At 39.4% G+C, this 17,164-nt stretch overlaps 2 protein-coding genes across 2 annotated transcripts; one reads left to right on the forward strand and one right to left on the reverse strand.

The window, feature by feature from the left end:
- Positions 1–1,900: 1,900 nt before the first annotated feature.
- LOC140936278 (uncharacterized) lies at positions 1,901–11,160 on the forward strand. The gene is made up of 3 exons (XM_073385721.1): positions 1,901–2,459; positions 2,877–3,048; positions 6,858–11,160. Exons 2-3 carry the CDS (start codon positions 2,879–2,881, stop codon positions 8,971–8,973), a joined length of 2,286 nt encoding a protein of 761 aa, XP_073241822.1. The 5' UTR covers positions 1,901–2,459; positions 2,877–2,878; the 3' UTR covers positions 8,974–11,160.
- Positions 11,161–11,245: 85 nt separating this feature from the next.
- Positions 11,246–12,783, reverse strand: LOC140939105 (uncharacterized). The gene has a single exon (XM_073388665.1). It carries the CDS (start codon positions 12,722–12,724, stop codon positions 12,014–12,016), a length of 711 nt encoding a protein of 236 aa, XP_073244766.1. The 5' UTR covers positions 12,725–12,783; the 3' UTR covers positions 11,246–12,013.
- Between the last annotated feature and the right edge of the window lie 4,381 nt (positions 12,784–17,164).

A 17,164-nucleotide genomic window follows, 5' to 3' on the forward strand; every position in this document is an offset into this window, starting at 1 on the left:
TTTTATGTAGTCCTTTTATTCCAGTTAATGGAATGTTTCTTACCATTTACCAATTTCTCAGTTCTCGTGCTGCAGAAAATCACACTTCTTTTGATTACTATCAAATGGTTGGCACCCTTTATTCCAGTTGGGTGATCACAATTTGTTCTGGTATAGACTTTAGGTCCATCAGGGTACCAGGTTTTTACTATTTTATAATCCAGGTATCACTAAGTTATGAGATACAGTTTTTGTAAAAGAGAAATATGTTTCTCTGCTCTTTTTGTTTTCATTTTAAAATAGCCACTTTTAACATGAACTTGTAAGGTGTAGTAACCAAAGCACTTATCATCAATAGGATCACTCTTCTATGATTGGTGACCTTTTGGAAGCTGAAGAAAGACAGATGCCTTTTTTGATAAAATCTCTCTCAACTGAGTGAAAAATATATATCATGTCTGGGGACTATTTCTCAGTACCTTGAGGGTGCTGTAGTTTATCGTCATTTATTTTTATTGTTAACGAAAAAAGGATACCTTTTTCATCTTAAGATCATTTTCAAAACATTATTAACGCACATTTCTTCTAAGCCTAAATCTGAAGTTAAATTCTAAAGAGAGCATTTCACGTGTAACTTAAAGCTTATTGTGTGTAAATTTCCTCCTTTGTTGCGAAAACGAAACCTTTCTTTCATATTTCCTTTGTCTTGCCTGTCAAATTATATTTGTACTGATGTAGTTCTTGATTAAAGTGTGGCGAAATGCGTAAAAAGTATTCGTTTAGGCCTTTTCTCAAACCCATAAGTTCATATTTTCTAACAACAAATGATATTGGAAACAATTACAAGGAGCAAAATATTAACAATAAAAATGTTAGCGTATTAAACCCCCAAAACTATAATGCTCAGCATTTTATTACATGGTAATATTGCATTGGTTTTAGAATATCTAGTTTTAGATTGACATTTTCAATGTGAAAGGCTATATCATTTACAAGCCGCAAACAACAATAATAGTATACGAACAAGCATTGTTTTGTTGGTGGTTAAATAGCCAATCACGAGCCGCTAATCAATCAAGTGTTCAATATCCCATTGACACAACACAATCCTCTGTTTTATGTGTAATGAATTGACATAAATTAATTTGTCGAATTCCACCTGAAAAAAACGGGATGCATTTAACGGTGCAACCACTATCCAATAGGAACCCGGAAGATTCGCAAACGGATTATTTCAATCTTTTTCAATCTTGTTAAGTGACTTTTTACAGTCCGGTAAAACAGCAGTCCTCTAAGGTCTTTACCATCCGTTCAAAGTGCCGACCCTCTGAGCATAAGTGCACCTAACAAGTATTGGAGAATGTGTGGTGTGTTGGTTATGCCATGAAGGTTTCGCATTGAAAATGTGCTCAGAGGGGAATCACCCTACCAGGCATGTTGCTACAGTAGTTCCTTTTTTTCTGTCACGATCAAAAATCAACTTAGGTACCATTTGGTAGGTAAGCCATTGGTTTTGGACAAGTTACTCTATTTCCTTCAATTTTGCTCAAGTGGTAACAGTACAACTTTTTTGTTTATTCCAGAGGGAGAAAAGATTACTTTTTGTTTATTAAGCTTTTTACTGCCTGCCGACAATTACTCACTGTCACCCAACCAATCATTGGGTGTTATCACAAGTGGATTAGTAAACGTCATGAGTGCTGCCAATAACACCTGCACACAAACTTGTCAAACCGGTTTGACCACTTTCCCGGATGTCACAGTGGTTACGTCACTTCTTTACAGTACAGCTTTTGTTGCCCAGGCAACGGGGAGATGTGAAAGCTTTTTCCAGATTATGATTGGTCCATTTAGCATTTGATTGACAGGTAGTCGTTTTCAACACAGCGGGTGTGGGAGACGATTTTTGTGCACACGTCCATCTATCAGAAGGTTGTGGCGTTTGATTTCATGTTCCCGCCCCTATCTCTTGGTTGAAATCCCAAATACTTTTTTGCTCACAAAGAGGAAATTAACGAAGAAGTTTGGATTGACCTCAAAGTACATACTCCCTGGAGAATTCACAGTTCACCTAGCAGTGTAGTTCGTCAGGACACGGGGTTACAATCGACAACTTTTACACGACCACACTTCACACCGCCATTATTGTGTCGTGTTCGTTGTTGCAAACACCACATGGCCGCCGAATGAAAGAAAACTTCGGTTAATGTTGCTTCCTGAAAGTCGTCGATAACTAAGCATCGCCTGTCGCCAAGAAAGCGCTCATATCCGTTGAAAGAACCTAGAAAGATAAATTTTAAAAAGCCGTATCGTCGGCTAACTTTGTTGGAAGCAGACTAAATAACAACGTTTCACCATTCGCTGCACAAATTATATTCTGTAGCAGCCTCGTCCTCGAGCCGGTCACGTTTATCCTCTGAGCTGGAATTGAACCTTTGAATGTGAAGATTCATCTTTGAAGTATCTCGCAGAATACAAAGGTAGTTATGGTCTAAGTTTATTTCTTGACAGCAGAGCCTAACAGAGTTTGTTTCAACCAGCTTTCGAATCAATGGCAAGTTGCCTTCCGTTACTCGTGTCAGCCATGTTGTCATTGGCGCCAAAATATACTGCGCTGAAAAGGAATTCCGTCGGACAATGGTGTTCTCCTCGCGGTTATTGCATTTCTTGTCGCTATTTGGTGATATTTCGGTAAATAGATACTCTAGCTATCTACCAGGCTTTAAATACATGAATTGAAAGCTTGTCACGCGTAGAAAAGCCGCTGCTTCAACATTTTGCCGGCAAATTTATGGAAGATCATTGTCTTTGTTATGATTCAAAATTCCAAATAACGTTCTGTCGAATCCGAGAATGTTTATAACAGATTTTAATGCGAATTTTGTTTTACTTTACAGGAATGGAGTCGGAAGTTGTCACCAAAGGTTCGAAACGGCTAAAGTTATCGCCAAACAAAGCTGAACTCGACGAGGAGATAAAACAGGATGTTGGTGAAGAGATTAAGCTGGGTAAATCGTCTGGGGATACGACTTCAGACGAGCAAACCGCCGAAACGAAGAAAGAGGCCAAGTAAGTGGAGTTAGAATAAATTAATATAGTATTTTGTCTTTGCCTTAATGTCACTGGGTTGAAAACGGTTCAAGAGAAATAATGTGAACCAACAAATTTATTCTCTTTGTGACACGTGTTGTACCAGTTGGTTGGATTTATTTTTAACACGCCATGATCTTTTTGATCGTGTATTATTTTTACAGAAAGAACTTCTCATTTTGTGCATGTCATCTTTAAGTTGGATCTCGAAACTGTTTTCCTTAAAGCATCGGCTTTTTTTGTTGGAACTGTTTTGTGATTTTTACGCCTCTTTGAGGAGACAGAGCATCGTTGACAGTCTCGAAATTTATTGATTACACTTGATCGATATGCTTCCGATATTTTTAGAAAACAGCCACAATTCGAAATTGAAATAAGGGGAAAGTCTTGAAGTACCTTTTGTGACAAGTTAATTTGGAAAACTAGATGTTTTACTGTATTAACGATAGAACTTATCTTGGTCCAAGGTTCTTTGTTAGTTCAAAAGGTTATGGCCTGAATTTTAAATCAATCACCATTTCTTCAAAAATATCATCCTTGCTGTTAAAGTAAGATGGAACTTAGAAATGCTTGAAGAGAATGTGGGTAAATAATCTTTTAACTCGAGTCAATTACTTTAATTCTGCATGACAACTTGTGGAGATTACTAAAGCTTAATGTTTGTCTCGACTGCATTGTGCTTGAGACGAACCAAAATGTCAAACATGTAAATCAGATTATAACTGACTCATTGATCGTCTTCCCCTTAACAGTGGCATGCTACCGAAAAGCACTGGCGACTGGGTCAAATAATGACTTACAACATTTAATCTTTATGCTCACTAAATTGACAACAATAATTTTAAGAAAATTAATCAGCAAGGCAAGTTTCTCTCTCTCCTTGATATTTATTCAAGAGAATAAATAGTGGAAGCACAGATTTTTAGTAAGTGAAACATAGGCCAGGTTGCCAGATGTCGTAAGTCTTTTGACTCGCATATTGAGTTAAAAGAGAAAGAAATGGCATATCAACTCGTAGGGAAGTGTGAGAAAAACTATCTGTAAGTACATAAATGGCACTGATCTTAATTGCCCATGAAAGTAACAGACAACTTATGGTATTTGGATTTGAAAGAAAATCAGTGATTGAGTGAAGCTGTACTAGAGCTGACAGTCTTGTGACTCATTTCTGTTTTTTCCTTACCTTTTACTTCAAAAAGACGAGAAATAGACAAAATTCTGAGTTTGTAGAAAGCTGAGGTGACAAACAAGAAAACATCATTTTGTGATACAGTTGAAACTCCATTAAGCCGCCACCCTTTAACCAGTAATCGAGTTCCGAAATATTAATTATTCTGCCATCCCAACCAGAGGTCCCCTGTTCTTGTCACCTCTATTAAGGGGTCACCCTTACATTAGCCTTATTCTAAAATTATGATGAAGGAAAATAGTCAGCCATAGAATGTGACAACTGATTGTGGACCAGTAATACTGCTCCCATTGCTTATTTGTTTTGAAATAGAGTGATGTTTCTGGTAAAGATTAATGCTAATTTTTTTAAACCTCTATTGAACAGCCAGCAGGGTTTTCACAAAGAATTCTAGTAGCAGGAGAAAGGGGTAACTTTAGTGGAGAATATTGTGAAAGATTCTCCATGTCTGAATATAAAATAGTCATAGGCTATCACACGTTAGCCGGAGAATTCTGTGTAGTAAATGGAGATTTCTCCAATCTCTGTTGCCTAATGAACACTCTGAGCCAGTCACCATTACCCGAGGGTGGCGGCCTAATGGAGGTTCAACTGTATCAAGATAATGTGTCATTGTTTTGTAGAAACTTGGTTCAGTTTCAGTATTTTGTATTTTGCCCGAAGCAAGCAATTGTGCACCCTATACCAACATTATCATTGATATTAACACAGCTCATCTTCAAAGCAAGTGTTAAACCTGAACTATATTATACTTTTATCAAGCAGAAAACCCTCTTCCAATCAGTATGCACTTTCTTTTCTCCCCAGTGAATCTATTTAAATAGTCAATCAAGAATATTAGTCTGTTTTCCCTGGCTTGGGCCTCCAATAAAGTAAAGCTTAATTGTGGTTATTATGTGGATGTTGGTTTTCGCCATGCAGTTGGTCAATTTTCTGTCCTTAACTTGTTTTATGGACCAAAATTTCAAAAGCAAATGCCCATTTTGCAGCTGTAAATCTCTTTATTGTGAAAAAGGTTTAGAGAAAGTTATAAGAAGTCTGTCAACCTTGAGGACTTTATTGTTGACTTCTTTAACGTGTGCTATTTTGTGAACAAAGCAAATGAAGAAACTGAATCGTAATCTTATTGAAGAAGAGGATTCCATCAAGGTACTTGAAAATTTTATCTCAGTACACGGTTAAGAAGACGAAAAATGACTGGCAGAGATTTGAGACATTTTGCCTAAGAGAAAGCAAATCCTTCAACAAATTATATGATAACAAACATACCTGCACCTGATCATCTTGACAAGTTGCCATTTGCAGTGTTTTTTTTGTTTTTTTTCAAAGACCAATGAAAGAAAGATGGAACCAACTTTGATTCAGACACAATTTCCAGTTTTCAAAAGACATCCAGTGTCACAAAGGCAAGAGAATAGTTACAATGCTCTTAGTTTTTGACCGAATAAACTTTTTCAACATGGTGCATTTGCATTTTGATTTTACTTTCAATGGAAAGCCGTTGTAATGTGCTATTGTCTCCATGAGCCAATAAAACTTCCATTCGCTGACGCCTGTCAAATGACTGTCAAATCATTTGTCCCGCACTTGTTTGTGTTCCCCGTAAACAGGAAGCCATATAATAAACATCTTACTTACTAGCTTCATTTTTTTTTGGACCGTGCTGTAAACTGTTTTTTGTTCTTATTTTTTTGTTGTTTTGTTGTTTTTTATTTTTTCCATCGATTTTTAGCCTGGACGCGTAACACTTGAGCCATACTAATTCAAGTTTAGGACAAAAGAAACAACCATTCCATAGTCAGCTTTGATGCTTGGCATGTGCCAGGCTCTCTTATAGAGTGCATAAAGTACCAAGAATTCATGAAGAATTTCTAGGAAGCAACATAGTGTGGCCCAATAAGGCCGACAGTGTATTATGTTTTATAAAATAACTAAGATAGTACACGCATTCTAATTGGTTAAAAACCTATGGTTTATTGTGCGGGTAAACTCATTGAAAACTTAAAGTTATTTTATAAAAGCGATAGACCACACTTGCTATGGGTTTACTGGCGTGATAACCCACTTGGGATGTTGGGAGAACACTCAAAAAGCTTGTAAATCACTCCCTTTCGGCTCGTGATACAGAACACTTGCGTTTGTCCAGATTATGAAATTTTTTAATCAGTTTCGAGGTTTATTGTTGATTATGCCACCGGTGGGCAATTGAGACCAAAATTGTGTGAAATTACACCATTGAGTATCATCAGAAACACTGACTTGTAAATGGTTACTGGCAAGTACAAAAACATCTTCCATGCACTGTGATAAACAGTCCAAAATAAATGCAGATGTATGAGTCCAGTTGACTCATTGACTTATTGCATCAAAAAAGTGCACCTTGTATGTCCTTGTTCTGTGCATATTTTCAAGTTCTCCTTTATTAGGGTTTCTGAGTAAACTCTCTAAAAAAATTCCTGGAATTTTTAAAGCAGGGTCCTGGAAAGGATCAGAAAAATCCTTTTCAGCTTGAAAAAGTGTCTGAACCCTAGAAATATTTAATTGGTGCAAATTTTGTGTGAATACATTCTAATCATTATGTTGTGTAACATTTTAATAGGCCAAAAGAGAGTGACTCAGTGGTTGTGATATCCTCTTCCTCTTCTGATGATGATTCCGACAAAGAGCAGAAAAAGGAAGGGGCTGATGCAGTTGTTAAAAAAGAGTCTGAGGAGATGGAGGTCCCCAGTACAGGAATTGAAAATTCTGATAAGAAAAGTGATCTGCCATCAAAGGAGGAGTCCAATGAACAGGTCTGCTGTAAACAGAAGAGTACTTCTGTAAACTCACAAGTAGACAGCAAAGATTCAGACTCAGATGAGTGCATCTCGCAAGAAGACCTTCTGGCACAGTTGGGGTTAAGTTCAGTTAAAGAATTACAAAAGAAAGAATCAACAAGTAATAATGGTTCAACTGTACAGTCTGCTAATGCAAATGGAGTTGATAAGAAACCTGTGATAACTCACAGACCAAAGGAGAGTATTGTTGACTTTTTAAAAGTTCCAAAATTGACCTCTCTTGATAGTAAAAGAAAATTAAATGGTGACGCAAAGGCTGAGATTGCTTTTGTTAATGGTGATAACAGTGGTGGGTCAAGGCCAGAATCACCTCTGTCCGACGAAAATGATGATGACCTACAGGCTAAAGAAAAGCTGATTGCTCATCTTAGAAATGAACTGAGGCATGAGGAAGCTAAGCTGTTATTGTTAAAAAAGTTACATGCTGCTCAAAATGACATCAAAAGTAACTCCAAACTACAAAAAGAGAATGTTGTAGATAAAACTCCAACACCATCAGCTGCTTTGCTGACCAGTCATCCCATGAAGTCACCTATGCATTTACCTCAAAAGAAAGGACAAAGTCTCCCTCCTCCCCCACCATTAAAGGCATCAACAGTTCTGGCATCCTCTACCTTTCATCCCCCAAGGGATGTACCAGGCCAACCAAGGCTGTTACCAAAGGGAGGTGGTGCTGCTTCTCAAACACCAGCATCAAACACAACTTCAACCAAGTTTGTTGGTTCTGCAGCTCAGACTCTAAAGGAGTTTGCTGTACATCAACAGGCTATGCACCAACAGTCAGCTCAGCCTAAACCTGGCTCCTCTGCGATTGCTGATCTTCAAAATGTTGTTACATGTATGGCTAATTTAATTCAGCCAACACCATTGTACCCGCCACACAGTGGAGGTCGTGGCAGCCCTGTCTACTCAATTTCAAATCAACCTGCCCCAGTGCGGCCCACTCCTGTTAGAGCTAATAATATTACCAGTCTGCCAGCCAGTAGCGGATATGTCTCGTTTCAGCACCACTTGCCAAGCAGCACTCATCAAACTGCTGGTGGAAAGCAAGCTGCTGCCAAGATGGCATTACGCAAGCAGCTTGAGAGAACCCTGCTTCAGATTCCACCACCAAAACCACCACCTCCTGAGTGGTCATTCATCCCAAGTCTTGGTAGCCCAGACTTTATGGTGCTGGTTGGGCTTGAGGCTGTTGTGAGTGTCATGGCAGACAGAGATGCCAAAAAGTTAAATGCTCCCCTGCAAGAACAGAAGATAAACCCCAAAGTTTGTTCACGCTGTGGTACTGACTTCTCACCATCATGGACAAATAAGCAGGACAGTGGCCCTGGATTAGTTACTGTATGTGAAAAATGTAGCACTGTTCATGTGAAGAAGGAACTCAAAGCGGAACACACTGCTCGTTTAAAGGCAGCTTTCCTTAAAGCTCTTAAACAAGAACAAGAGATAGAACAAAAGATTAATGACAGCCCAGCAATTGCTCCAAAACCCCACCACCAAGGTCAAAAGACATCCCCTCAGCCAGCCCTTGCCCCAGCACCACCACGTCATCACATCACACACCACCAACCCATGATTCATCACCACCACCAAGCTGTTCAGCCCCCTCTGTATCATCACCACCAACCTCATGCCAACTCACTGTTGTTTCAACTTCAGCAGCAGCACCTTCAACAGCAGCATCAGGAGTTGGAGGCTGCTGCACGACAGCAGGCTGATGTAAGATGGCATCCTTACTTGAGCCAGCATCATCACTCCAGCTCCCGCAACCCTCAACATCATCATAGCTATGTATCAGACTCTGATAGACAATATTTGTTGGACATGATTCCCTCTTTGCCTACACCAACTCTTGGTTATGGCTCTAGTAGAATTTAATAATAAGTATGTTGTGGTGAAAGCATAATGATATTATGATAGTATGTTATTATTATTTAAGTAAATGTAGCATGTTGTTTCTGCTAACAGTCTTTGGTTACACCCTTTCTCTTACTTAGCTAATATTGAGTTCACATCAGCTCTACATGTTTTAGCGCTATAACACATTCTTTATTAGCATATTTGCACTTTCTTTATTCTCATGACAATTGTTTTGAAAGTAACAGCTAAACATGGTGCATAAAAGACTGGTTTTCATATTCAGGTCTTTAAGAATAATTTGAGCTTATGTTAGAGGCATTCACTGATGTTGTTTTTAAAAACAGTGAAAGCAAACTGAGTATCCCCATTGGTGATTTGTAGTCTTGTGGTTAAATTTCATTGAAAAGACTACCGAGAGTTTCTGGTCTTGGTGTGAACTCAGTATTGGTAGGTTTTGTAAGGGTGGCATAGTCTAGTCTTGTTATAGAAACTTCTATGTTACAGACCCTTCTAGTAAAAGGCGTGGTTCAAACTCTGGGATTACAGTATTTCAATGCTGAAATAATGTAAAGTGCTGCTTATAAACTGTCTCCCCCTTCCCCCAGTGATAGGCCCCAACAACCTGTTAACCAAATGATGCATCCAAAAAGCCCACCTCCATTGAGCCTCCTCCTAGCTTTTCTTGTTCTGAGAGAGAAGAATTTGGTTAATCACATTGTTTTGAAGCTTCCATGAAAAACTAGTAAATGCAAAGTATATCTTGATCAGCACTCCTATAGCTTATTTCTAAGCTCTTGTCTATTTTTGTTATAAAACCCCCCAGGTCAATGTATAAGGCTGCCCACAGCTTTTAAGCAGCAGTTTACAGTATGGTGGTTTTCTCTCACAAGATCTGCTTCTCTTTCTTATCAGATAAGAAGCGGCTTGAAAATAAATTATAACTCACCAATGAATCTTGTGGGGAGAACAGGTCTTGCACATTTTAGCTTGACATGTCAAGTACAATAACTTCTATATATGTCCTTTTTATGAGGTCCAGCAAATAGTGTTAAAATTTGTAATGGCAAAAAATAATAGGTTCTTTCACTGCCTGTCTTTTTGGTTCCATAATTTATCTCTTGGTCTAACATTGTCTGTAATCGACTGACTCTAAATGGTTCAAAAGTTGGATAGAGCAATCCAGTGGATGTCCAGTTGATGAGTATTATTTTGAGAGAAAATTCCACTATCCACTTGATAAAGATTTATCCACTGTCTAGTACTCTGTCTACGTTTTCAGGGTGTTTGAGGATTGAGTTTGACAGGAAATATGTGGAGTGACCACACCTTAATTTACCGCTACCTTTGCACCATGGTCCACAACCGACTGTTGATGGCATAACTCTTGGATAACCATTTCAAGGCCAACCTTGCATTCTCCAGGGTTGGTTTTCTGAGATGTTTTTAGTGTACAGTACATGTTGTGTATTGGTTGTGGATTAATTCTTGGAAGGTTCTATTCTGATTGGAGTGTGGTCATAACAATGTAAACTGTTTTTTCGACCCCTGGTGATGGATATGTTTCTCTTATGTTTTCTGGTCTTCAATCTGCACTCATTTTACTTGGATGAGGCTGCAATAACCCTTCCTCCTTGAACTATAATAAGAAGCCCAACACACCCCTGTTGATGTGGGCTTTTGAATCTTTCTCTTCTAAAAAGGTCTACATTTTCCTGGGAACAAACTTGTTCACGAAACCGTGTTGTTGCTAGGTAAATAATATGGTGCTTGAAGACTTTGGTAACCCTCGAATTTAATAGTTTTACGTATATAGATATTTTGTTCAAGGGTAACTGGAAAGAACGACAGAATGAGGATATATGTTTGGTCTTTGGTGGCATAGTCCATGTATATTATGAGAGCTGGAGGACAAAGCATGAGATTTTTGAAAAAGCTTCATGCTTGTTTCGCTTGAAGTTTTAGGCTTCATAAATTGAAAATCGGTTAATAAGTTTGTACGAAATCCTAAGACGTCATTGGCCATTTTAAAAAAGACAATTAAGTATTATATTTCTTTCAACTGTAAAAGGACAGACACTTCAATGCATTATTTATTATAAGAAAATTGTTTCAGAGACACTTGTAGTATAATATTATTAAAGGATTAAACATTGAAGTTCTACCCAACTTCTTCCTTTTAAAATAAAGGGTTGGTACATTTGAAAAGTGGTCAAATTTTGCTTCTTTGTAGGTTCATTATTTATCGTTTAGAGGGAAAGCGAGTCCAATCAAATCCATTATGAAACCGCAGCTTGTTACAACTGGTCTTAAAATGAATGTAATCGCAAGATGTAACACATCGAGGGGTGGGTGGCATGCTGATCCGTGCTGAATTTCATTGTAGGTTTTTGAGATTGGCTTGGTGTTGCCTGTAAACAGGTTTTCTATAGTTAGCGCAAACAGTAGGTTTCACGCCACGCTGGGGGTGATCGGAGCAAACCAAATTACAAGTGATAAGGCAAAAACTCAGAAGTTTGCAACCGAATTAAATCATTACTGCCAGTTTCGAATTATTACAATTGCCACTTAGCTTCGAGGCTGAAGGGTATACAACAAAAGAAATCGCGTTGAGATTGAGGGATGAATGATTCATTTATTTTGCTTTCTTCCCCTCCGCCTCGGAACCAGTTGCGTTATGAATTTGTAATATTTCGACACTGGCCTATTGTTGGTGGAAGAAATTGTCATCACGATTAGGCAGGCATTTAAGCAAGTAAATAGTTAAAAAGCCCTAAACTCTTCCAAGCTTCTTCGCAGTGGAATATGGGGCAGTGGGATTAGTGTCAAACTTTGTCCTTCCAGCAAGGTCCGTATTAAGGAATTACGCTCCAGTTTCCGGTCGTTCCGATACAAAGTTGTTTCGATAGAAGTTGATTCAGTCTAGGTGTTTTTCACGTTCTTGGCCTAAAGGACAAGGAATGTTTTCTTGCTCACGTGTAAACTATACTTGAAGTGATCGAAAATGTTGTGCAGTTTCACTGCGTGAGTTCGTATCGAAACGACCGGTTTCCAAAGCTCCTCATTCAACCAAAGCCTGTTTTCGCCCTTCCAGGATTCGGTTCATAGCGACCAGGTCTTTTGCCAAGGCGACGCAATCACTCTTCAGCCCTTCTAGCTGACCCTTCATTTGAGTGGACAAAGTGTGCGAAAGTTGCCTGACGCTTTCTGCTTCATGTGCAATCGACCTGAGTTTCTTCTTGGATGACTGAAAACTTCGTTGCTCTCGAACAGTGTTGGTGCACACTAGACTGTCCAGGTCCTCTTGAGTCCATTTAGCAGTGCGCACGAGACTTGACGCTATATCATCCTTAAGCTCTAACAATTCTTCGACTGCACGACGCGCTTTCCTGCCATCAAACTGTAATAGTTCCTCAATAGCGTCCCCAAGGGCGTCGTAGAAAATTATTAGTTGCTTCCTCCACTGGAAAAAAATGTGGAGGCTTTCCCTTTTTGGACGTTCGTCACGCTCCTTGCTCGTCCACGAACTGTTAGAGTTATCACGATCATCGCGTTTATGAACTGTTGGAAGTTCCCTCAGTTCCTCGATGTTCTTTAGTCTGAGTGCCAGCCTGTCTCGCTGTTGACGATCATTTGCCCTACTTCTCGGAGCGGAACACCGGAGTAAATCGCTGGTTTCTTCGAGTCTTCTATTCAGGTTTTCAATCTGAGAATGAACCTGGGATTGAATTGAATCTTGAGAGGGTACGCAGTAGTCGCGAGCGTAAGCCATTGTTGAAGCTGGTGACTGAGGCGCGATTACAGTATTGATGTTATTTAATACCCTATGCCATCTGTATTCGAAATCCAGTAAAAAGCAGGGAAATAATTAGGTCTTATTTATTTTTAATTGAGACGCAGGTGAGAGCCTTTCATGTTACGGTATGTTGATAAACTTGTAAGTGTTGTCAAGGCAACTGGCGTAAATTGAAGCGTTATTATCTTTATTATAGGCTAAATTGAAATAATAGTTAATAAAAAAACGCTTTCTGTTGGAATACTGTTACTGAAACAAAAACCTGCTGGGCGGTTACTACTGTTAATACCCTCTCTTGGTGTTGTATTGGGCTCTTGCATTACACAGCCTGGCTGTATCATTTAAACTTATGCAGGGACGTAGCGCGAGATTTTGAAGGTGTACGCATGCACTGATCATGAAAGAATAGTTGTAGCGCCGAAGGCGGCCCAACCTAGAGGGGCCCGGAGGACATTTTCAGCAAATCAATACGCAGGAAAATGCAGTATTCAGTTGTTTATTTTACCCACTCCTAGTGTTGTCGGTAAGGTACAATGTCTGACGTCATCAGAATTATGGAATATTAAAAGCGATACTAACACAAATACACCAATATAGTGAAAAAATGTATCAGTCATCCCGATTTAATGATGAAAAAGGGCTTTTTTAGGAAGTAAAACGTATATAATTTTTCCATATTTCAGCTGTACATGAACGCACGGGTGTATGTGCATGCGTAAAAGGACGCTACGCTTTGTTCTAGCGCAGCAATCGAAAACTTACTACTTTTTCTATGAATATCAAGTGCCTGCTTTCAGCGACAGCCTGTAGAACGAATACACAAGCCAGTACATGTAGTGGCAAGTAATAACAGACTAAAGGTACCGATGGCTTATATCCAGATGGGATTTACCGGTTCCGTTGACGCAGCATGATTCGAGTGATATATATTGGATCATAAAGCCTAGTTTAGGTCCGGGGGTGTACTTACGGAAAACACAGGTGAGTTTGGACGTTTGGGAGAAAGAGGAGTACTGAGCGCGGGGAGTTTTTTGTTGACTATAAACAGCGACGTTAAGTTCAAATTACCGTAAAATTCCGAAAATAAGCCCCGGGGCTTATATTTTTCAAAGGCCCTTTTTGAGGGGCTTATTTTTGGAGGGGCTCATATTCGGAGGGGCTTATCTACGGAGGGAAATTTGTGTTTCAAAATCGATTGGGCTAACCGTATAGTTGGAAGTAAATTTACCGTTTTTGCTTTGTTATTCATTGTATTTGATGGCAATTTTCCAAGTACAAGCCCTCGGGGGGCTTATATTTGGAGGGGCGATTTAACGGAGCGTTTTTTGCGTTACCGGTTTGGGGGGCTTATATTTGGAGGGGCTTAAACATGGAGGGGTTTATTTTCGGAATTTTACGGTATGCGTTCTTTATAGGCGTATGTAGGCTTCCCCGCCGTCACACGAGAAAAATTTGCAAAAGTTAGCTAATTAGCTACCAAGTACCTCCAAGCTAAGGTTATTGCTTTCAGTACTCAAAGTTTGTATTAACAACACAGGGATGATTTACATATAAGTTTTTGGAAAGTTTAATAAAAAAAGTTTTATATAAGTGTTAAAATTGAAGCCAATGATCGTACTGCCAGTTGTCAATCAATGTCATCATTTTTACGCGGAAAGAAGCTAATAATTTTGAGAAAAATAAGAAAAAAGTTAAGAAATTCCCCAAAAAAACGCCTCAGAAGTTTGACCATGGTGGCATGGTAGGCATGCACCTTTCGAGTGTTCAAGGGCGGTTCGTTTGGTGCATGACGTTTGCTACATACAAGTACTGATCTATGTTTAAAGGGAAAAAGAGAAAACCGGCTTTTGACCACATTAAGCTTCGCCCAAGAAATTAAGTTTTATTTGTCTAATTGGCAACATCTCTTTCAAGTGTTTTGAAAATTACATCACAGAAGAAACTACTCAACTGCTCAATGGTATTCACTCCTTAAATCTAAATAACATCTGATGATTGATTGATGGATTGATTGATTGACATTTCTGGCTCTTGAACAGTTGAAAGATATCTGCTTTAGCTAACTTACACACATCAGTATATGGGTTAAAGCTCGTGAAGATCAGTTTCAGTCAAATATCTCTTCAATGTGCACTCAAAAACACACTACAGAATTGCCTTGGACAAGCGACCGTTCGACCGCGCAGGATTAGCTCAGTCAGTAGAGCGCCTGACTACAGATCGTGAGGTCGCCGATTCCATTCCTGGGGCCGGACCAATACTCAGGGTCTTAAAATAACTGAGAAATGAAGGCACTGCCTTTGCGCATGCCCTGCAAATCGCTAAACCTTCACATGGCTCGGATGACCACGTAAAATGGCGGTCCCGCCTCCAGTAGGAGACGTCAGGAGACGTATAAATAGTGTCCCCAATTAGTACTTTCGTGCTAAATACATTGACACTCAAATAAAGTGCTTTTTTTTAGGCAGTTCCTTGCCTGCGTAGCGCATGTATTGAACCACAAAAGAAGCAATAAGAAAATCGCTCCCTGCTCTCAGGAGCCACGCATTCTAGTTATTAGTTCCATCCTTTCCAAGCGTACGTGTTCACAACGCCCTGTTCTCGCATAGATCCAGTCCGATCACTATCCGTGACTTTTTTCTCTGCATTCCTTGTTAGCCTGTCCACCATCTTTTCAATCTCCTCACTTCCCATATCTGTGACTTCCACTTTGGATCGTCTGTTTGGTTCTGGCTGTTTTCGTTCAGTGCGATTCACCCAGTCAGGTTCATACAGCCTGTTAACCATTCGATGGACCTCATCTCCTGTCATTTTCTGGTACCCCATTAGACAATTCGGATTCCTTTCTTTCGGATGAGTAATAGTTCCCCATGATTTTTTAGCCATTTTGTTTCACAGTTTTTCCCGTTAATTTAAAGTCTTGCTCGTTCGAAACCAAAGCACAAGAAAACAGCAGTGTTTGCTAATGAGTTGTGTCAAATCCGCATGCGATTTACTTCAATTTCCATAACAAAGCACTCCAGACAGGCAAAACTATTTGTCTATTCTTCTTGACAGTGTTTGACTTTGACCGAGTAATTAAAATTTCAGTTCTCCGCAAATGAATCCAGCCAACACGGAATTTTTTTCACCCAATTAATACCATTAGCGGCTGCAGCTGTTCTGTAATTGAAAGCGACTTTTTAAGTTTCCACTCTAAAAGTAAGTCAACGGTATATGACATAACAGTGTCAGTGCACTACAAATATAAACTCTTTTTTCGATAACAGCCCTTAATTGTTCTTGATGCCTGGGTGTGATTTATCAAAATACTTGAAAATCCACATCTTAAGTCGTACTTATGCCCAGTTTTTTCTAGTCATAGTACCTTCCCGTCTTTGTATACAAATGTAAATTTAGTTTATCATCAAGCCTTCTATTAAGAGGGTAGGAAAAGGAGAGGAGATTAAAATTTGCGACAAACACGTAGATAACCAACAACAGAGTAAAACTCTTGTTAAAATCACAGAGGCCGCATGAATGAGCTGTTTTAAATTAAGAAAACGAAAGCAGAGCTATCTCTCATCCAGAGCTCAGTCTAATCAGTATGCAAAGCATTTTATTAGCTTTATACGCGTCGCGAAACAATGGGAAACTAGTGATCATAACCGCTGTCAAGTTCAATGGCCCATTCGGTTACTTGGAAAATTATGTTGAACTAATGTCTCGCAAGTGCTCATCTAGCCCTCGTAGCAATTCGTTTCCTTGTGGTTTCGGAGCAAAGAAAGAGCGAGGAACAACGAAGAACGGGATTTTCGGTTTTTACGGTGCGAAAAATGTTCTTTGCTGAGAAATCGCCCGGAAACGCTTAACACAAACGATGACTGTTTATAAGCTAAAAGATTGCGTTTACATTGATGCGTGACAGACAGTAAAAGACACTTGAGATGTCTGAATTATATTAAAGTGACATAGGTCACGGACTTTCTTCTCCGCAAAGTATAGCTTGGTGATTGCAACCATTCCAGGCGTAGGAATTAAGAACAACTCCCCATTCCCTCTTGTATTGATGAATTCTCCGCCTGTCCGGTGTCTTGTCCAAATTTGTTTCTTTATTTGCTAACCGGGCAACCATTGCGTCGATTTCGTCCCTTGACAACGCTCGCTTTTCGATCGCTGGACGCGGACGCTTCTTCTGTTGTGCTGGAGTTGTTTTTGGTCTGGTTAAACGTTCGACCACGTTTTCGATTTCCTCGCTGTCTAATTTTTGATATCCCAGTTCAAAAGGAGGTTTGGTTATAGTTCCCCACGGCTGCGAAGTCATAGTGTCTTTGGCATGAACTGAACAATACTCCCACTGTAGCTACTGTATATAAGTGGCAACACAGTACGACCGTACAACAGTCTTTAAGCTGATTCGTGGACCAGGTTTTCAGG

Source organism: Porites lutea, chromosome 5, assembly GCF_958299795.1.
Source record: "Porites lutea chromosome 5, jaPorLute2.1, whole genome shotgun sequence".
Taxonomy (NCBI): Eukaryota; Metazoa; Cnidaria; class Anthozoa; order Scleractinia; family Poritidae; genus Porites; species Porites lutea.

What these genes read in the sequence shown, in the direction of transcription:
- LOC140936278 (XM_073385721.1), top strand. Translation starts at nt 2,879, where the DNA reads ATGGAGTCGGAAGTTGTCACCAAAGGTTCGAAACGGCTAAAGTTATCG. An exon ending in GAAACGAAGAAAGAGGCCAA is followed by an intron (nt 3,049 to 6,857) that starts GTAAGTGGAGTT and finishes ACATTTTAATAG; the next exon opens with GCCAAAAGAGAGTGACTCAG.
- LOC140939105 (XM_073388665.1), bottom strand. Translation starts at nt 12,724, where the DNA reads ATGGCTTACGCTCGCGACTACTGCGTACCCTCTCAAGATTCAATTCAA.